The 22,723-nt window shown below is 43.2% G+C and overlaps 2 protein-coding genes across 3 annotated transcripts in view; both read left to right on the forward strand.

Annotated features, from left to right (window-relative positions):
- The window catches only part of SDK1 (sidekick cell adhesion molecule 1), an 865,901-nt gene that overhangs the window by 535,780 nt on the left and 307,398 nt on the right, over positions 1 to 22,723 (forward strand). The gene's annotated exons all lie outside the window — the stretch shown is intronic.
- Positions 21,339 to 22,652, forward strand: LOC106846349 (large ribosomal subunit protein uL11-like). Its single transcript, XM_044746407.2, has one exon. The coding sequence runs from the start codon at positions 22,097 to 22,099 to the stop codon at positions 22,592 to 22,594; it is 498 nt and encodes a 165-aa protein (XP_044602342.1). The 5' UTR covers positions 21,339 to 22,096; the 3' UTR covers positions 22,595 to 22,652.

Here is a 22,723-nt window from a genome sequence, read left to right on the forward strand (position 1 = left end):
TTTATACAAGGGACTTGAGCATCCTCGATTTGGGGGTCCTCAGGAGTCCTGGAACCAATCCCCCAGAGATACCGAGGGACGACTGTATGTCCAAGGAGACAAGATTTTCAGGAAATTCATATCTGAGCCACTGTGATGGGTAGAAGAGAGAGGGGAGGTAAGAGAGTGGTGAAAACAGGGGTTTGGGTAGACAGGGAGATGCTCCCGGAGAACTGAGGGTGGAATTAGCTTAAAAGAGTGAGTCAACTAGACAGAGAATGGAGAAGGGCATTTCAGCCACCTCCCTTTGAAGGGATGTTGGAATGTAATAGAAATAAGACCACAGGCTCAGAATTTTTTTTGACATATGACATGGCCATTTACAAAAAATTCTGTCTGCAGGAAGAAATGATAGAACAGCCACCACCAGGTGACTATTCACGTCAGTTCTTAATACCTCAGTATTATGGGTTTTCTTCTGTACAGCCCAAGATCCCTAGTGCTCACATCTTTCCAGAAATTATTTTAGGATTGACAGGGAAGGGAAGCCCTTGTAGTTATAAGTGGACAAACTTTAAATATGCATTTGATAAACAAAGAGAACAACAGTAAACAAGGAGATATATACACCTGAAAGGAGATTGGATACATATTTGAAAGGAAAGGGAGGCGCAGTGATAGATCAAAAGACAAAGAGAATAGAACATTATGATTGTACTTTGTTAGTTGGTTTTTTAGATATTTTAGAATGTATGACATAAAGTCCTTTTGATTCTTGGGAGGCTGATTTCCCTCATCTGGAGCAGCCAAATCAGAACCTTTCTTCAGTCTCAAACCACTTTGAAAGGCTGATTTGTTCATGTATTCATTAATTCAGCAAATATCGATTGAGTCTCTCTCACTGCCCAGACTGCTCCAGGCTCCGGGAACTCAGTAGTGCATGGGACAAAGGTGACCCTGCACGACTGAGCTCCCATTCCAGAGGGGAAGGACAGGTGACAAGCAAGTCAGCAAGCACCTACCTGTGATCATTCCAGAGGGGAAGGACAGGTGACAAGCAAGTCAACAAGCACCTACCTGTGATCATTCCAGAGAGTGATTTGTGCTTTGAATGATGAGAGCTGGGCAGACAGGACAAAGTACAAAGGCCTTAGGAAGGAAGGGATGTGTTCGGTTCAGGGAAAGGAGGCCAGAGTAACTGGATTGTAGCTACCAGCTGGGAGTGTTGGATGAGATGATGACTGCTTGCACTGGCTCTCCAAAACAATACACACGCACATCATTGCGTACAATTCCAGGGAGGTGATGGACTTCCCCAACCAAAATCCACGGACCACAGATTAATTCAAGAGAGAGACTGAGCTTTGATTTGGAGGCATACAGAAACCAAGATGGTTCCAGTGGAGGACTGTATCGTTCTCTGTGCGTGGGAACCGCATGCTGTGTTTTAAGAGTGGTGGCAATGGAGAAGCAATGTGAGAGAAAGGGTAAAGACTGACTGTGAAGGACTTTGATTTCAGAACTGGAGAGTTTGAGTTTGATCCCATTGGTCACGGGAGCTGGGCTGCCAAGAGAGCAAATGGCCTCAAGTCCGCAGCTCTCAGCTCAGAGGCCCCCAGCATGGTGGGTTGACCACAGGTTCCCTGAAGAAATTCGGGCTAGAGGAATGCAGTTGTTGTCTTCTTCCTCTGTCCCTCTGGAGAATAACAATGATCAGGCTAGACACAGGGGGTGTAGACACAGCTGGTATATGTGGGTGTGGGTTTTCATTCCTAGGACTGATGGAAAGTCATATTTTTCCAAGTGATGACATAAGAACTGAGGGAAATTAAGGTTCTGCTAAACACAGAAAAAGCGTGTTCGGTGATGTTATCGTATTGGATCCAAATGAAATGAGAATTGGCCTTGGTCAGTCAGTCTGTAGGAGATGAATTCAAACTGACTGAAGAAAAAAAAGGCCTTCAACACAAAAGGGGAAAAAAATGGACTCTTAATTGAAAGCATATTTTCCCCAAGCAAGTTAAGAAATTAGAATTTGATTATTTTGATGTGAAGATATATAAAAATGCAGCTCCTTTTGATTAAAACATTTTTAAAAACTTAAATACACTTTATGATCTCTCGGTTATTTTCCAGCTTTGAGACGTGGGGGTTTTTAAATCAGAATTTTCTGTAGAAATAATAGTGCGTTTTGTCTCTTAGCTCTCATCCATTGGCTCTGCTTGGTTTCCCGCTGCATCAGTGAGTTCTCTTTCTTTCTTTCACGGAGGAGATAAATATTTTCTGGCAGACCATTACTTATCCTTTATATCTTTCTGGAGATGATCAGAGTTCTCAGGTTACATAAAACCTCTCATAAAAACCTTATTTCATAACTTGAGGGTAATTTTGGTTTGAATGTGTAGCAGAATGTTAATCCTGGCATATTTAGCTGCCGTAATGAAGGATTGCAGCTCTGTAGCATGTAAGTCCAGAAGAAATGCTCGAAACTGATGAGTCATGGGTCAGCCTTGTAAACTGGGAGGAAATATAATCAAGCAACCTGACATTACCCACTGGGAACGTTACCGTTTATTGTTTATTAATGAACGATAAACAAACCTGTCACCAATCATTGAGTCTGAAAAATGTGCTGCCTGGTCTATTCCAATGACTGGTGTCATCTGAGCAGGGGGATTTGGCTCAGGGAAGCGCCGTGATTATTAAATACCATCAGACAGACCCTTGATATAATGAGATTAAAACTGTCTGTACAGAGGAACTAGACTTTATTAAAAAAGAAATAGGAAAAGAAAGCTACCTTATCAAAGTTGGCTTTACAGAGTGGGTGACATCTGGTTAATAAATTTGCTATTTTTGTTGAAAACATAATTTGCATTGCTATTAGATAAAATGAAATTTATGAAAGTCTTCACAACCAGATAATGTAATACGCTCTGCTACTGTGGTCAAACCCGTTCTTTCACGTATACTTTTCTTCCGCAAGAATTTACTCATATTTTAACACTGCATTCTACCGTGATAAACAGTCTAGAATTTCAGATGTTAGCGTGAATGAATGTAAATCTACACTCTTGTATTTTATATTTCTTCGGAAACTAAGGGCACTTATAAGGGCACATAAGTTACATTTACTGTAGTGTGTACCTTCTTCCCCATAACAAAAGTTAAAGTGTAAATATTCTGTTAACTTGCGCATGTAGGAATGCGTTCAAGAGCTGCTGTTTCTAAAAAAGGAGTTTCTTTTGGCACCGTTTCAGCCTTCAGAGCAAGAAGCATCTACGTTGCTGGCTTTTGTTGCCTAATATTCTGAGATGAATAAATGATGTGTGCAGTATCATCGCTCTGTATAAGAAAATGTAAATTACTATATTACATTGTTGAAAGACAATAATACAAAAGGGAAATATGAAGTTGATTGTTATTCCTCATTGGAGAAAAACAAAGCTAATTCTGGTGATTCTGTGGGGGGCGGATTCTGCTTGGCTGCAGAGCATTGTCAGTTGAAGATTTGTTTTAAAAAAATAAGTGGAAACGAACACAGTGTGCGTTTTGGCACAGCTGTGTTGTTCATTTTTCTAAGATTACAGTCAGGGGAGCAAAGCTCAGAGGGAAGTAGGGTGGCTGGAAGTCAGGTCAGCTCTGAGCTTTCTGAAGTCTCCGGCCTGTTGACCCAGCTCACTGCCTCCTCTTCGCGGTAACTCCTACTCTCGCACGCTCAGCGCTCGCCTGCCGCAGGCCAGATACATTTTCCTTGCAAATAAGAAAATACAGGCACACTATTTTAACTCTGAAATTTAAGATTTTGAGACCTGACCTGGAGGAGGCCGTTGACTCTTCGAGAACGTCGTACTGCTCAGCAAAAGGGAGGAGGGCTAACTCCTGTGGTTAAATTAAAAACCAACATAACACATTGCCTGCAACCTTTACCACATCAAGTGTGGGTTCCTTTTGTTCCCACAGGGTAGAAAAAGGAAATGCTGTTTAAATCATTTTCTTTGAAAGAAATGCCATCTGATATTTATTGTTCCCTGGGTGTTACAACTCGAACATCTCGTGGATTTATTTTGGATCATCCATCTAGGTGTAATGTAAAGAGATTCTGTGTAAGTGGAGTGCTGTCCTCGTGTCATTAAAAGTAAAAGTGATCAAAATTATAAAAGGCATTTAGAAATGCATTATTCTTTAATACAAAGCCTTTGTCAGCATGCAGAAAAGTTTATGTAAAGCTGTGTAATGCTTTGCTTTGGGACTTCATAAAGATATTACAGGTTCCCATGAGTTCTTGATATATTAAACTTAACTCTCTCACTCTCTGAATGTATTGCAATACATCAAGTAACTGCCACTGCTCATTGTTTTTATGGCTCTTTGCCCCTTTCAAGCTGAGGCAGCTGACCTTATATGCCAGTTTCCCAGGGAAGATGATTACTATCAGGAATAAAATATGTGCTCAGTGAGGGTGTAACTGTTGCATTGAACAAGTATGGCTCAGAAGGGTGGAATCCTTTTTAAATAAACAGCTTTTATTCTTGTCTCTCACTGTCATTTCAAGACACTCTCCTTAGATTAGTCCTTCCCTGACCCACTGTGGGAAACCTCCAGCAGGTGCCGTTTAACTTTTTTTTTAGAGTTGCATAATTAGTACAGAGAGTTTTGCATACACTTCATCCAGTTTTATATAACATTAACATTTTATATAACCATAATACTTATCAAAGCTAAGAAATTAAGATTAATGCATTACCATTGACTAAAATACAGAGTTTGTTTAGATTTCAACTGTTTTTCCATCAATGTCCTTTTTTTTTATTTTGAGGAAGATTAGCCCTGAGCTAACATCACCACCAATCCTCCTCTTTTTTCTGAGGAAGACTGGCCCTGAGCTAATATCCGTGCCCATCTTCCCCTACTTTGTATGTGGGACACCTGCCATAGCATGGCATGACAGGCAGTGTGTAAGTCTGCACCCGGGATCCGAACTGGCAAACCCCCAGGCTGCCAAAGGGAAATGCACAAACTTAACCACTATGCCACCAGGCTGGCCCCTCCATTAATGCCCTTTTTCTGTTGTAGTATTCATTCCAGGCTATCATGACACATTTAGTTGTTGTGTCTCCTTAGTCTCCTCAAATCTGTAATAGTTTCTTTCTCTTTTCTTGTTTTTCATGACCTAGAAACTTTGGAAGGGTAGTGGTCAGGTATTTTAGAGATTATTTGATTGGTATTAAATTGAATCTATAGATAAAATTGGAGAGAATTTGACATCTTCACAACATTGATCTTCCTATCCATGAATATGGTATCTATACTCCCCATTTCTTTAGGTCATTGGTTTCTTTCATTATTGTATTATAGATTTTTGCATACAGAGTCCGCACACATTTTGTTAGATTTATACCTAAGTTTTTCTTGTCTTTGTTTGTTTTTGGTGCTGGTGTAAATGATAGGTTGTTTTTTTTTTTTTCCTCCAAATTCCCATTGTTCATTGCTAGTAGACAGGAATACAATTGACTTTCATATATTGACTTTGTATCCTGCCATCATTACAGTCAGTAATCTTTTCAAGAACTTAAAACTAAGGGAAAATAATTAATTTACCTTTGCTTATTCCATTGCTGATGCTCTCCACTTCTTTGTGCATATCCAAGTTTTTGATGTACATCATATTCTGCTTGAGGAATTATCTTTAATGTTTCTTCTAGAATAAGTCTGGTGGCAATAAATTCCCTGAGAGTGTTGTGTCTGTGTCTGAAAAAGTCTTTATTCTTCCTTCACTTTTGAAGGATATTTTCACTGGGTATAGAATTCTGTTTTGACATATTTTTCATTCAACATTTCGTGTCATTCCATCGTCTTCTTGTTTGCATGGATTTTGACAAGAAGTCTGTTATATTTCTTATCTTGCTCCTCTCTAAGTAATGTATTTTTTTCCTCTTGTTTCCTTCAAGATTTGTTTCTTTGTCTTTAGTTTTCAGCAGTTTGAAAATTGCATCTAGATGTGAGATTTTGTGGGGTTTTTTTGTTTGTTTGTTTGTTTTTTAGTGCTGCTGGATGTTCTCTGAGGTCCTTGGATCTGTGGTTTGGTGTCTGTCATTAATTTTGGAAATTTTTTGGCCATTATTTCTTCAATCATTTCATCTGTTCTCTTTTTCTTCTGCTTGTAGAATTCCAATTACGTGTATGTTAGAATGTTTGATCTTCTCCCACAGTTCTTGCATGCTCTCTTCTATTTTATTCGCCCTTTTTCCTCTTTGCATTTCAATTTGGGTGATTTCTGTTGATCTCCCCTCAATAGTCTTTTCTTTCAAGTGTGCTCATGATCCCATCAGAGGCATTCTTCACCTCAATACTTTGCTTTTGATTTCAGTCATTTCCATTTCATTCTTTCTTAGAGTTTCCATTTCTGTGTGAAATTACCTATCTGATCTTGTATGTTATCTGCCTTTGCCATTAGAGCATTTAACATATTAACCATAGTTAATTTAAATTCCTTGTCTGTTAGTTCTAACATCCACATTATGTCTGAGTTTTGTTGTGATGATTGTTTCATCTCTTCATGGAGTGTTTTTCCTTGCTTTTTTTTTTTTTTTTTTGGTATGCCTTATACTTTTTGTTGAAAGCTGGATGTGTCATACATGGCAGATACTGAGGTAAATATTTTTTATGTTTGGAGAAAAGCATAAAAAGAAGAAAAAGCCTTTTCTTCTCTAGGCCTATAATATGAGGGTTTTCTGTTAATTTAGTCAGAGTTTGGGCTGGGTTTAAAGTTGTTGTTGCTATGGTAACCCTCATTCCACTAGAGGCTTCAGATCCCTCTAGTGATGTGTTAATGGTATGGGATAATTTTCCAGAGAGTTTTCTGTTCCCACTTGTCTTTGAGTCCCCCAACTTGTCTTTGGTCTTCTCTTTGCATTGCTCCCCAGAGGGGATCTGTAACTTTTGCAGCTCCCCCACTGTATCCCTCAGGCATTTTTACTCACTGGTTCTTAGTGTGGGATGGGGTATGGGGACAGAGGGCATTCTCTTATGTTCTGATTAAGCCTCACTCTTAGACAGGTCCTGTGACCCTAGGGCTTAAGGATGTGGCCCTTACAAGTGTTCCTGCTCCTCCTCTACATGTCATGCTGGTGTAGCATATATTCCTGTCTCCCTCTCAGGGATACAGCATCCTCTACCCTGCTTCCTTACCCTGTCTGTTCCAGACAAGCAAATGCTTGCTTCTCTTTTTCCCTGGAGGTACCTGTCTCTTTCTAGATTTTGGGTCATTTGCCCTGCAACCCCACTTCCCACTTCTCTGACAGGTTCAAGGAAAGTCATTAGTTTGCACTTTGTCCAGAGGTCTGCTTGTTGTAACAGTAGGAGTGATGTCTTTCCAGCTCTCTACATGTAGGAGCTGAAACAAGAAGTTCACTGTAACCGCTTTCTGCCATTTACCTTTCAAGTCACTCTCAGAAAAATAAACAGTCCTTCACTCCCTTTAATGCCCCAGATAATGGCCAGTTCAGAAATTAAACTCTCTGGTAAAATGTAGTGGAAATGCTCTTGAAGTTAGTGGTTCTGCCTCGCCTTTTCGGGCTTGTGTTGAATGGGGTGTCTGCGGTGGGGGAGGGGATTGTGGCTGGCTTCTCCTCTGCTGCCCCACTTTTGTCTCTGCTCTCTCTCTCCCCTCTGGCCATGGGTCTTACTGAACCCTCACAGCGTGGAGATTTAGGGACAGGGGAAGGAAAGGTTGGCTAGAGTTTGGGTGGGGGGAGGGCTACAAAGAAAGGATGCAGGAAAGTTCTTACTTGACTAGTACTTTCTTGAACTGGCATAGGTGTTTCAGGTGACGTTCTCTTGTGAGAGCCCTGCTGAGTACTCCTGAGACCTGTTCATGCTGGGGAGTCTTCACCTACAGATCCCTCAATAAGGAAGAAAGCATCTCCTTTAGGCTGTACGTCCTTCTGTCCCCTTCCTTAGCCCCCAGCTTTTAGGTGCTGTGCTTCTGACTTCTCTCACTCTTCAGGCAGTTCTCTTGGGCAAGGTCTAAGACAGTGTCAAATGGGCTCTCACATGATCCCTGGGAAACTTCCACCCCAGCAGACCCATTGCCATAGGTGGCAGGATAGTTCATGAAAAATGGCAGCTCCACCATGGCAGGCACTTGAGCCAGTCTCTTGGCCTTAAATAACTCTAGTGTGAGTTGGACACCAGTCTTCTGTTTCCCCCCAGATTTGCCAGGGACACATATCCAAACTCTCCCAGGGTCTCCTGAAGCCCCTTTCACTGACTTGAGGTGAACTGGGGTCAGGGTCAGACTCCCAGCATTCTGACAACTTTCTCCAACATTTTACTTCTAATCTTCTGCTTTTGGGGTGCTATTTTCCCCAGTCTCCTTCAGGTTGGAAATTTGTGATCAGCTAAAAGTTGCAAAACAAATTTTGACATCCAGCATTGTAAGTCCTGTTTTGAGCATCTTGTGCTGTGGAATGTGGAAGGAGTCATTACTTAAATTTCTTGGAATCTCTGTAGAAACTAAAACAGGACGAATCCAGTATTGACATCCCCTTATCAGCACTTGTTCTGTTTAAGTGAATAGATGCTTTTGGTAACTGATTGCAGGACAGTACATTTTCTCTGTGTGTTTTTAGAGCTCGTAACTTCCTAAGATACTTCGAGTTTAAGATACTGAAGTTTACATTTGCTATTTCAAAACTCAAAATACAACGTGATAGTAAATCTTAAGTGGCCAAAGGAAAGATATTTTTGAGGGACATAGATACAGTCTTTTGATGTAGTGACACTTTGTATCAAGATAAGCGAGCATGCTTCCACGTGAAGTCTTTTTGTTTTTTTAAAGATTGGCACCTGAGCTCACAACTGTCGCCAATCCTCTTTTTTTCCTTCTTCTCCCCAAAGCCCCCCAGTACATAGTTGTATATTCTAGTTGTGAGTGCCTCTGGTTGTGCTATGTGGGACGCTGCCTCAGCATGGCCTGATGAGTGGTGCCATGTCCGCCCCCAGGATCCGAACCTGCAAAACCCTGGGCTGCCAAAGTGGAGTGCGCGGACTTAACCACTCGGCCATGGGGCCGGCCCCCCACGTGAAGTCTTTATGGCTAAGGTGGGATATAGAAGCGGAGCTGGAGTCAGCAAACCTCAGCATTTTAATACAGCTCTGTCATACTTTACTCAGTGTCTCTAAAATAATTTTTGTGGAGTTGAAATATATCTTAATATTAATGGGCTTTTCTTTTTAAATGTATTCTACATTGTTCTTTCTATAAAGCAAAGACTTATTTGATAAGGTAAATAAGCTCTCTCTCTCTGCCCCCTCCCATTGATCTTATGTGTAAATCTTAATTCTTAGATTCAGAGGCAACATGGTCATAGTTGAAAGGGCACAGTTAAAAGATCCAGCTTCAGAATCAGAGAGACCTGGATTCAAATTCCAGCCAGGAAAGGACTCCTAATCAATCAGAATGAGCCCACAGTCAATCAGAAGGAATGTCTGCCTAATCAGAATAGCCACATGACCCATCAGAGAGCCTGTGCTGTGCTGACCTGCTGGGCACCATCCCTTCTTCTCTCCCATCCTAGCACTGGAAGTCAGCCTCTCTGAGCCCCGGTTTCCTCCAGATGTGGGGTAATAATCTCCATCTTGCAGAGTTGTTATGAGGATTAACCAAGGCAGAGTGGTTCCTTGCACATAGTGGGCCCTCAGCAGAAGGTAGCTGCTATTATGACATCGTTGGATGTTACATATCTCCAAGAGAGAAAGAGCATGCTCCTTCGCTGCCTTGTACTTCAGGGTGCCTTCCCTTGAACTCACATCTTTTTGGGAATTGATTAATTGATTAGAGATGTGAACTGTATCTAACGGAGACATTTCTCTGGTTTCCAGCCACAAATCTTGAGGTTATTTCCTCCTTTTTTATTTTGATTATAAAACAGTGAGAGAATACAGGAAAATAAATGTAAAATCACCTGTAATCCTGTCATACAGAGTTAACCACTGTCAACTTTTGAAGTATACCCTTCCACGCTTTTTTCTGTGAAAATAGACACATCTACAAGAATGGTATTATACTAAATATAATGTTTTATAACTTCCTTTTCACTTACCGTTATCTCACAAACATGTTTCCATGTGAGTAAATAACGCCATCAAAGAATGCCATTATGTGGATTTTCCAAATTAAGTAAACTTGGAAGAATGTTCATCGATGGACATTTAGATTACTTCCAGTGAACTGCAGTGACCTGCCTTTTGTGTATATCTTTTCATACATACAGTTATTTTCTTAGAATTCATTCCTAGAAGTGGATTTCTTGGACAGAGGGAATGCAAATTTTAAATAAGGAAGCATATTGCCAAACTCACTTGGAAAAGGCTGGTCTAAGTTATACTCCTATTAAAGCATTTGTAATATCCATATCGCCACATTTGGGAGTTTTAAAATAAAATATTTCTATATTCTTTGATAAGTAAGAACACTTTCTCCCTAAAATCAAATAATATCTTTTTAAAATTTCTTCATAGTTAAATTTTTTTTTAAATCTCCATTATTTAAAAAATAAACAAAAGCTTTTAACTGTATACCAAGTCTTTGTCATAGCAACTATTAAAACTGTATTTACGAGAGTCGTGGTAGGGTCTTAAGTATCATTTTGGGGAACCGTCTCTCTTTACAGATGACACAGTGAGGTCTGAAGTCAGAGGGTTGAGAGAGGAAGAGCATGGGAAAGGCCAGCTGTCGATTTTCCCTTCACCTGCCTTCGTGCCTTGGAAGAGTCATTGTTTCTATTCCTAGAGGAAATACGATTTTTCTCCTCACTTCAGGGTTGCCCCGTGACACTTAAATTTTTTAAATGGAAGTATAACACACGTACAGAAAAGTGTAAAAACCTCAGCTGAATGAATTATTACAAGGTAAACACACCCATGTAATTGCCACTCAGGTCAAGATCAAAAAAAAATATTCCTGTTAACATTTTCTAATACAGATGATCATAATGAAAAATGTGAAGTTGTCCTGATGATTCCTTGGATGACAACTTTTATCTCAGACAGTCAATAATTTCTCTTTGGGGATCGTACCCAACTGGTCTCCCTCTTCTGTTCTTCTTCGGGCACAGTTAATTCTCAATGTTCTCTGTTTAGTACCTTGCCTAGTTTTTCAATTATCCACGGCATCAACAAAGCTTTTCATATTCTTACTCTTTGACAGTGAAACCAAACCAAGAAATTGTAAGGGCGAAACACTGTGGCCTGCAGAGGGGGTGACTGAGAGTGCATGCTGGTCTAAAGCCAAATGTGAATGGTTTGGCACGGGTCGTTATTCGGCACTGACCTTGCAGTTACTAGATAAGGGTGGAGGTACAATAATAAATCGGATGGTTTGCAGCGGAGAAGCTTGCAGTGATTTAGAAGTGCCTGGAAGGTTATCAGGTGCAACAGGTGGTAAGCGAGGCCCGGGGACACAGAACTTGGATGCAGAGGCCATAGCCCTCCTGACCCCTGGACCTCATGCCCATCCCAAGGTGCCAGGCTGCGCCTCAGAGTTTGGGCAGAGAAGAGCCGGTCAGCCTCACCTCCCAGCAGCCAGCAGCCTGCTTGCAGCTCTGTGCTCGGGCACCACTCCTCCAGCCTCTCTCAGCCATTCCCTGCGTGTTCAGGATGGACAGACACCTGGTTTAATCTTGTTGTTCAATCAATAGCTTTTGCATTATCTTTCTTTTTTGTGATTAATGTACCATTTTTCTTTTCTTTTTTTCCCCTACACAAACACCACCATGCCTGAAGTGCTTCCCCTGCTTGTAGAGAAGTTATAGCCTGGTCTGTAGCGGAACAGTGCTCTGATTAAAGTGATTAAAACTATATACAGCATGCATAATTAACCTTTGCACAGGCTGTCATGGCAAGCTGATGCATGGAGCTGATACTGTATCTGTCTGTGGCAGCCAGCGTATGCTACATGACCATTTTTTTTTTCCTGCAGAATTTTAATCACTTGAGATAAAGAGCCAGGAGAGAGAGATCAAGGCTGTATTAATCCTCTCAATGGCTTTATAATTTCCCTTCTATTCTGCTGCTGGTAATCAAGAAAAATAATGCTGCCTTAATCCTAGATGCCAAGGTCAATCATCTCTGTGCCCTTTGATAGCAAGGATATCATTATGAAAAGATTCTAATGAACGTAATTCTCACTGTACTCCGCAGGGAGAAGAGTGTGTTCCACGACTTCAGGGAGGCTCAGGCGTGCCTCGATTTCTGGCAAAAATGATTTTAAAACGTTAGCTCTATTAGAAATAAATTTCTAACAGCTGGTTGGAGCCAGACCAGCTGCACGTAGCAATCAGAGACCAAGGAATTCAGGCTTGAGCCTCAGCAGCCAGTCACCAGGTGAGGAGGGCCTGAGCCTGCAATGTGCAGTTGGGCCGCACGGCCAGCTGCAGGCGGCCGGCACAGCAGGAACGCGGCCCTGCGCACACTCCAGCGCCTCCCTGAGTGCTGCCGAGATCCGATACGAGTGCAGCGATGCACAGATGCCTGGTGACATTTTAAAACAATGCCCTGTTGTTTTTTTTAAGAACATGCAGACAGGTGAAAAACAAAAATCCTTTCAGCTCTGAAGCACCTGAGCTAAACCCCAGCTGGATGCTTGCTGATCCTTCCACCCACTCCCTCTCTTATTTGGTTTACCCCAAAATGTGTCCCATTGGTCAAGGTGACAGAGCTGACATAGTGCTGCCAGAAAGACACAAACCAGGGAGCTGAGAGCAAGCGCCGGTGCTGAGGAGGTTTCCGCTCCTGCCGTGCTGCCCGCTGTGGTTCTGAACGACGGTCTGGCAAAGCAAGATTGTTAGGAAGTCTTCGTGCATCATGGGTCGTTTATCCTGGTGAAGAGAAGGCTGAAGGAGGCCTTGAGTGCAGACTTCACATACATCTGAGGTTACTGGGATGGTCAGAAAAAGATGGGTAACTAGCTGGCTAGTCACCCTTGAGAACAAAAGAAGAGAGAGAACCTGAACTCTGGAAGACAGGATTGCCGTGTGATTCAGTGGGGAAAAAATTCTGAAGTGAGCCCTCACAGCCAGAGAGGTTAATAGAAATGGTTCATTTATGTGTCTTTAAAAACGGGTTCGGTTTACCTTCTCTTGAGTGGTGCAGTTTCCCTTCGCATTAGGGGATGGTCCAGGGAAGCCTGGCACTCTGCTTCCGAGATGCTCTGGAATTAGCAGGCAGGGGTGGCGTAGAAGATGGCCTGAGATGCCCTTCCACCCTGGGGTGGTGCAGGCAGGTTGGCCTCGAGGTGCTTAGGGTGCAGGTCAGGGCCAGTGATAAACAAGAAGACCCTCTTTCTCTCACAGGCACCCTTCTCCCAGGGCTTCCATCTTTCTTCTCCCCTTTGCAATCTGACCCCAAACACTGATTCTGTCCCCCTAGAATTTATGCTTGAACTTAGTAAATACTTCCATTTGGATTCGACTCATTTAGAATTTATGATTATCTGACCTGACCTGGGATGAAATTTACCCTGCACCATCTATGAGAAAGGCTTCATCTATGTGAAGCCAATTTAGAGTGTAAATAGCATTGAAGGGGGCATGTTCTGCCTACTTACATGTGCAAACTATTTTTAAGGACTTAGATACCACTGATGTCACTATTTACAAATGAACCTTCTTTTTTATTAAAGCAGTCTTGGCAGGAGGAGAACCACTTTGTTAGCAATTCATCTGAGCAGTTGGAATGAATGAAACTGAACTTTAAGAAAATGTTCTGTAGTTTAGATTTTCTCTGCTTCCTCTGAGTTACTATACTCTATTGATGCAGAAAACAATTTAGGCAGACATACCTAAGAGATTGTTCTGGCTTTTGTTCCCTTCAAATGTAATCTCAGTAATGGAGCATTTCCATAAATCAGCACAAGTGTTGGCTGGAAGGGCCACACAAATGTGATCTTCATAAGAACCTGGAACACTGCAGCTGCAGCTCTGAGTCCCTGACATGACTCACGAAGTCCATAGGCTTTTCTATGGAGTTCTATGGCTCAGGGGGCTTGGGAAGGTGCTGAGAGGACTCCCAAGGTTAAAGCAGATTTCCTGAGTGGTTAGTGGGCAGGACTCCAAGAGTGTCCCCCACACACACACTTCATCCAGAGTGCCCCTTTCCCTGTTTTCTACATTGAGTTTCCTCCTAAGATTTCTTTGGGGAAAAAAATGTTCCTTGAAAGTTTAAGGACTCATACAGCGCTCTTTGTATAGTCCTTTGCTCTGTCTCAAAGGAATTTATAGAGGACAAGGCTGGTCTCTTTAATAAGAGCCTTAAGGAAGGGGTGTATCTGAAAGATGAAGTTCTTCGGGTGTCTTTGTGAGTCTGTCTTCCACACATTAATCCGGGGGGGTGGGGTGCCTTTGCCTGAAGCTCTTTGTCATTTGAGGCTGCCTCAGTGCAAAAAGGAGTTCCAGAAATTCCCCCTGAAGGGTAACCAGGGAACTAGGGCACTTGGGGGCCAGGGGAAGACTTTGAGGACCTCAGATTTTGAAGGCCTTTCGTCTCGTTTTAAGAAATGTAGACTTCACCATGAAGACAGAGCCAGAAATCTGAGGGTTATTCTCCAGGCCTCTTTCCTGTTGTCTATCCAGTAGTGATCACCCTGCTTCACAGGCCATCTTGAATCAGGTCCGTCCTCTCCACTCCCTGGCTCTAGTCTGCACCGCCATGCAATGTGTTCATGCTTCTGCTGTCTAGCATCTTCCCTTTACTCAAGTCTCCACGTGGCCTCAGCAATTCTACTTTTAAAACAGATACAGTCATGTCACCACCCTTCAACGTCATCTTTGTTGGTTCCCATTGCCAGAAGATAAGGTCCCAACCTCTTCACAAAGCTCTCAGAGCTCTTCACAAGGTATGCAGATCTCTTCACACAGTCTGCAAAGCTCTACAGTCTCGTTCTAAGTGATTTCTCTGTTTACAGCGTTTTCATGGCTGTGCATATTTCATGTCCTACTAGATTGAGGCATATCAGGGGCTCTTGCATTTGAATGCCCTGTGCCTAACACATCAAAGGTGTTCAGTGTGTTTGAACTGAATCCACTGGAAATTTTACTTTATTCTTGTTGCTGTATATTGACATTACAGACCTTCCTTGACTTACGATGGGATTATGGCCCTATAAACCCATCGTGAGTTGGAAATACCACGTCGAAAATGTATTTAATACCCCTAACCTGCCGAACATCGTAGCTTAGCCAGCCCACCTTAAACATGCTCAGAACACTTACGTTAGCCTACAGTTGGGCAAAATCATCTGACACAAAGCCTATTTTATAATAAAGTGTTGAATACCTCATGTAATTTATTGAATTCTTTACTGAAAGTGAGAGAAACAGCATGGTTATGAGTACAGAATGTTGCAAGTGTTTTGGTTCACCCTCTTGATTGTGTGGCTGCCACCAGCCAGCACCATGAAGGAGTATCGTGCCCCATATCACTAGCCCAGGAAAAGATCAAAATTCCAAGTATGGTTTCTACTGTGTATATATTGCTTTCACACCATCATAAAGTCGAAAAACCGTAAGTGGAACCATCATAAGTCGGGGACCATCTGTGCTATGTGCTGGGCCTCTGAGATTTGGGCCTACGTGTCTTTTTAACTCCTCACAACAACCTTAAGGAGTAGGAGTGGTTACCTCCATTTCTTAGATGAGGAAACTTAGTCTCTGGGAGATTGAGTGCCTTGCCTAACTTTATTTTTTTGTTACTTAACATCCTTTCAACAAGCAATTTGTTAGCACCTATTGTGTGCCAGGCCCAGCCAGGTGCTGGGAACACAGCTGCTGGAGGCTGAGGGCAGTCCCCCCCTCAGGAGGCTCACAGGCTGTAGGGGGCCGAGCACCTCCCTCAGAGGGATGAATCTTACAGCGGGGGAAGCACAGAGCACACAGAACTCACGGGAACATTCCCCACTTCATGTGAAGCCAGCACAGTTGGTCTCCATAAATAAAATGCATCTCTGGTGTGGCTCCTCGGAACTTCCAAAGAAAAAGATGACCCCCTCCTCCCGCCGGAAGTCATTACAGAATAGTGATGGGGGCTTCCCTCCTGAAGAGCAGACCTGGGCCTGAGGCCTAGGACTAGGGTAGCTGAGAGCTCACCTCTCACCTCTTACCTTACTCCCTGTCATTGGCCCTTGTCACTCTGAGTGGGCAAATTGGAAAGGGGAAAGGGTGGGGAGGAAGTTGTCTCCCTTGTCCACCTGGTCCCCCAGGCTGCTCTGGCAGAGCCCCTGGGGCCTGCTCTGGTGGTGACGGGAGGGTGGGTCAGGTGTACCTGAGCCTGGACCTGCCCACACGTGAGGCTGCCGCACCTCGATTGGAAAGCAGTGTGTGTGTACAACACCAGGAATTTGGATGTGGTGACCTGACATACTGGGTTGTGACAGCCCATGATGGCCGGTTTCCAGGGAGAGCTGTAAATGAACTGGCAATTACTGGGGCTGGCTGCTTTGTGGATTAACATATGTAGACTGGCTGATGCCTTCGGACAGAGTTGCCTGAGTACAGTAACTCAGGGCTGACTACACGGGGCCTGGGGTTGGAATTTACACGTGACACGCATTGCTCACATCTTTTAGAGAATGCAATGCAGACCTCAGGTAACTGTCCTCCTTACACTGTGTGTTGATTATGTGTAAGCTTTTTCTGCAGATATCACTTACTAAGAAGCTACAATGGCTCTCTGCTGGAGGTCTAAGTCAGCGCAGTCTGTCACCCCAGGCCACTCGTCTCTGGCTGCCGCTCCCAGCCCTTGCCCTTAGCCCTGGTGCATGGCACTGGGTGGCATTTTTGTGTGCCTCTGTTTTCTAAGTTGGTGAATGCTGTGGCATCTATTATCATATCTTTCAACGAACAAGACAGATGCTGCTAAATTATTTACTTAATTCCTGGCCGACTTCATTTCCCTTTATTCCACAATGCCAACCTTCATTAGTTGTAGAGTCTCACTGAAGCCTTTCCTCTCTCTTATTTCCTCCTCAAGTTCATAAAAAATAACGATGATAATAATAAAAGCTAACGTTTATTAAGCGCTTTCAGGAGACAGGGCACAGGACTATGCATTTCACATGCTGCTTTGTTTCGAATTCTGCCACTTACACCCTTAGCTGAGTTCTGAGTTTTGATTGTCCCAGGTGTCCCATGAGACAAAGAGTTCAGTACAAGTGGTTTAGTTAGGAGGCAATCCTGGGACAGGAGTGGCCTGTGACACAGGGAAGGGAAGGCAGAGGTTTACTGTCAGACACAGTACTGTGGATGACTGGAGCTTAATCTCTCCAGGGAGCTATGGACCCAGTGCAAACAGGTGCTGTGTAGTCATCTCACCCTGTGGATGAGGGAGGGAGCTGGGGTGTTTATACAACAAGCCCTAGCAGTCATCCTTTGTCTGACAGCTGCACACAGGGGAAGCTAATTCTCTGGCACATCTGGCCACTATGGATGAAGGCAGAGCAGGCTCCAGCCACCAGAGAAAGCTATCAGGCAACGAGATACAGATGCTGGCCACAGGAAGTTGGTCAATGTGTGCTACCGTTGTATAACCAGAGAGGAGATAGGCAGATGTAGGGGAGGAAGACAGTTCCTCTATCTACTGTGGATTCTTCTGGCCGGAGAATGAATTAAATTCACATGAGACAGAATAACAGGAGAAAATTAAGCAAAGCTTTATAACATCTATACATGGGAGAGGCTCAGGCAAGCTGAGCAACTTGCCAAAATGGCTGAAGCCACCACCTTAAATATCATATCCAGCTAAAGACAAAGGAGGAAGTTGGGGATCGGGGGAGTCACAGGAGGTTGCCAGACAAGCACAATAAACAGGAATAAGATTATTATGCAGATTTAATCCTTGCATTCTATATTGATAAGAGTTTCTAGAGATAAGGTCATCCCCCTTCTTCCTGGTACAGAGAGGGAGACACCTTTACAGATGGAGATTTCCCTTACAAATGTAAATATCTCTTAACAAAGGGTAAGTAAATTCTACTTTTCAGTTGCTTTCCTGTCTGCAGTTTATTAAAAGTAACCACCCCCAAACAATCATCATGCCAAAGAGACATATCTTGGGGTGGCCAATTCCAGGCCCCCACACAGACATAAACAGAATCTACTGCATCAGGCCATCCTCTTATTTTCATTTGACAGATAATAAAACTGAGTCTTAGTGGACTAAGTAACTTGCTCCAAGTAACATTTCTAAGTCCTTTGCATTCTTCCCTCTGTGGAAAATCCCCTTCCTTCCTGCCAATCCAAATATTTAACTTGCAGTGTGGTTCAACAGTTGCTGAGTGAGCTTGGTACCTGCCTCTGTCTGGGCTGTGTGTCTTTTCCACCTGCCCTGCCCCAAAAGTTGGCCCTGGAAATGCCGAGCCTACTTGTTTCCATGAAGGAGTACATGTCAAACTACTCTCAAGAGAAGCCAATGAGGTTAGGTAAATATTTTTTTGGAGTGATGTGTTTTTATTTATTTATTTATTTATTTTTTAATTTTTAATTTATTATTTTTGAGAAAGATTAGCCCTGAGTTAACTACTGCCTGTCCTCCTCTTTTTTGCTGAAGAAGCCTGGCCCTGAGCTAACATCTGTGCCCATCTTCCTCTACTTTATACGTGGGACACCTACCACAGCATGGCGTGCCCGTGGTGACACATCTGCACCCGGGATCAGAACCGGCAAACCCCGGGTCGCCAAGAAGCAGAATGTGCGAACTTAACTGCTGCACCACCGGGCCGGCCGCTCAAATCATGTGTTTTTAATTCAAACTTTGAGTAATAAATAGGCCAGGTTCTACTGCTGTTACAAACAACCCCATAATCGCAGTAGTTTAACACAACATGCGTTTATTTCTCACCCACACAGAGTCTGCTGTTGGTCCATGTGGTGGTTCAGGGATCCGGGCTGCTTTGACCTTGTGCCTCCCCTGTGCCAAGCTCCTCAGTGGCTGTGGCAGGTCACAAGAATGACCGGAGACTCCTGCTTGGGCTTTTCACTAATTCAGTCCCAAAATGATAATGCCATTTCTTTCTCCATTTTGTGTCACACGGCCCCAACTAATTACAGGAAGGCTGAGAAGTCTTCTAGTCTTCCCTGTGCCCGGGAAGGGCAGGGGAGGGACTGCCGAGCGTCAGTGAACGCCAGAAAGGTCCTCCCCAGAAGAGAAGTAGGAACCATTAAGGCATCTGATCAAGGCCTGCCTAGGCCCTTTCCTGGGGATTTCTGAAAGGCTGGAAGAATTTTGTCCTGGGCTGTAAATGTCAGTTGCTCATTAATTCCTCAGAAATGCCCAGGGCCAAGGTTGCTGTTGCTAATAAGATATATTTGTTTGGTTATTTAACAAACCAAAAAAGAATGTTGTCATTTTGCCCTGGTCCTGATGATTCTTTAAACAAATAAGTACTGTCCATTTTATACATCATGTTGCTTATAAGATCTTTTTCTTTTCTATCCAAGTTATGGTTGGGAATAAATCTCTTTGGCGTGAGATATCATCATGGGGTAGTAGTCAACAGTTGTTCTCACAGCCGTTTTGAAACGTAAACAACTAAAAAATGCATTTTAATGTTTATTTTAATAATCTCTTTTCCCCCCTAGCAACTAATGTGAGATCCACTGGTCTTGCGTCCTGCAAATTTTCATTTACACTTGGTGTATTCTCTGTCCAATCGTTTTATAGAAAAAGTCACAATTATGTAGCTCTTGCCACCTTAATATTAAAGGTGTACAAAATGCTTTCCAAATGGTATTTTTTTTTTTTAAAGAATATGATTCAACCAAAAGGAAACCAACAGATTTAGGAAAGCAGTGAGTGTGTTCTACCTAAATGAATGGGTGAAGTTTGACTTTCTTCTTTCATCAGTGAATAACAGACACCATGCCTTCCACCTGACTCGCACAGATTCCATTGATAAAGGAGGAAATCATACCTTCACAGCTGTCCCCAGGTTGTCCTCACTCACCTATTTGTTACAAAAACTGAAAAGAATGTCTTGTTCCAGTGAGATGACTCGTTACTTAATCTGATGCTGTTTTCGTAATATGGCCTCATCCCCCGGTCCGTCTCCGGCCTCCGGGATGGAATTGGCAATGGCATCTCCTGAGAGCAACACAGGACAGGCACTGCACCCTGCCTCTGGAGGGCGTACGCTATTAATTGTCCTGATGTCGAGTAGATTTACAAAGGCTTTTGAGGACCCAAAGAGAAAATGTACCCAATAAATCAATGGTGATGCATTAACAGACTGCTACCGTAGTCATTGTTCACAGAATGTAACTCTTTGATAATGGCATTTTGTACAGTATATCATCACAAAACAATAGTAATATCACCACAGTAAAAATGACTTTGATAAATTGCACATGAGTAGGCTCTTAGAACTCTAGTGTAGATCTAATCTGGGGTTATCAGTATTTGTGGAGACATAGATTTTATTTTTGCATTCTACAGAGGTACAAAAAATCTTGGGAGGAAGAACATCTATATTGTGAGAAGCCAGTGTTTTACATAATAAGTTATTAGTGCAGAATTGGCAAAGTTTTCATATCTTTTGGTGCATTCTCTTCTTATTCTGTATGATAAGCTATGTTCACTTTAATTTTTTCGTTTTACCTGAAAATGAATCTATGAGCACTTCTGAAAATTGCAAGAACTTCAAAAAGGAGCTATGAAATTTGCTTTTTTTTTAAGTGGAGATATGGAAGTAGCGCAGTTTTGTTTCTATTAGTTTTTTTAATGAGGTTTGTTGATAGCACTTCACGGATCCTGACAAAATCATCCCAGAGCCCCTGTTGTCCTCTAGGACCTTCAGATTCAAAAAAACCACCAGCAGCTCTGAGCTCTGATAAGAATTGAGACTGAGAGTGATGTCTAATCAATGCCTCAAAGATCCAGCCAAATAACGGGATCCTTGAGAATATAACCGTATTTAATTGAATTCCTGCATGCTCCTTAATACTAAGACCAAGGCCTTGTTCCAAAAGCACTCACGTTAGTGAAGACGGCAGTGAGACACTGAAAGGAGGTGATTCTCTCTGTCCTGGCTCCCGGGCAGCCAGGAGTCAAGCATCTACCTGGGCCCTCCCAGGACACTGGGTGTAGCACGGATGACACAGAGATAAAAGGAAGGTTGGGTTCCTTTACAGCTGCTGTGGCTGCTTTAGAACTCACCTTGGTGTGTCCAAAGGTAGCAAATCCTACAGCAGTGCCAGGGACATCCCTGCCAGCTGATTGTGTATACTGTCTCAGATGCCTTAGTCCTGTTGGTCTGTCCTCCAAGACTGGCCGGCCAACCTCTTATCAGTTTTGTGAACTCCTGAGAACCTTCCAGGAAACCTTCCACGCCTCCTCCTTGCTTTTGCAAGAATTAGCCTGAGTCGGTTTCTATCTCTTATTTACGACCAAGAACCCCTGACTGATCGAGTAGTCAGTATTGCTTTGACATTTCCTAAGTGCTCAAAACAGAAAGAGACTTGGGAGATGGTCTAATGCCTCATTTCAAGATGACTCCCAGACATATCTTTTGCTCAGAGTCCTACAGATAGCTGGTAGCTGAGCTGGGACTAGAATTCTGTTCTTTTGCCTCCAAATCTGGTGTTCTTTTCACTTGTGGAAGTTCTAGTCAGGAAGAAGAATCATTTTGTCGACTTGTACTGTCCTGTGCGGTCACTAGCCACATGGAGCTGTTGAGCACTTAAAGTGTGGCTCATCCAGGTTACAGTATGCTGTAAGTATAAAAGACCATCAGTTCTTGGGGCTGGCCCCGTGGCCGAGCGGTTAAGTTCGCGCGCTCCGCTGCAGGCGGCCCAGTGTTTCGTTAGTTCGAATCCTGGGCGCGGACATGGCACTGCTCATCAGACCACGCTGAGGCAGCGTCCCACATGCCACAACTAGAAGAACCCACAACGAAGAATACACAACTATGTACCGGGGGGCTTTGGGGAGAAGAAGGAAAAAATAAAATCTTTAAAAAAAAAAAAAAAAGACCATCAGTTCTTTCCACTCGGCTCGGAGGAGGCTAAGGTGCAACTCTCTTCGGTCGTCCCGAATCTGGGTTCATCTGACACCAGACGCCTCCACCATGCCACCCAAGTTCGACCCCAACGAGATCAAAGTCGTGTACCTGAGGTGCACCGGTGGGGACGTCGGTGCCACGTCTGCCCTGGCCCCCAAGATCGGCCCCCTGGGTCTGTCTCCAAAAAAGGTGGGCGATGACATCGCCAAGGCAACTGGTGATTGGAAGGGTCTGAGGATCACTGTGAAACTGACGATCCAGAACCGACAGGCTCAGATTGAGGTGGTACCTTCTGCCTCTGCCCTGATCATCAAAGCACTCAAGGAACCACCAAGAGACCGAAAGAAGCAGAAAAACATAAAGCACAGTGGAAACATCACCTTTGATGAGATTGTCAACATTGCTCGACAGATGCGGCACCGGTCATTGGCCAGAGAACTCTCTGGAACCATTAAAGAGATCCTGGGGACTGCCCAGTCTGTGGGCTGCAACGTTGATGGTCGCCACCCTCATGATGTCATCGATGACATCAACAATGGTGCTGTGGAATGCCCAGCTAGTTAAGACTTGGTGAGGACAGTACTTCAATAAAGGATCACCTAACAACCAAAAAAGAAAAAAAGACCATCAGATTTTGAACACTTAGTACCAGAAAAAGCAAATTATCTCATGTTTATTTTTTTTTGTTGATCA

This window comes from Equus asinus, chromosome 14 (genome assembly GCF_041296235.1).
Source record: "Equus asinus isolate D_3611 breed Donkey chromosome 14, EquAss-T2T_v2, whole genome shotgun sequence".
Lineage (NCBI taxonomy): Eukaryota > Metazoa > Chordata > Mammalia > Perissodactyla > Equidae > Equus > Equus asinus.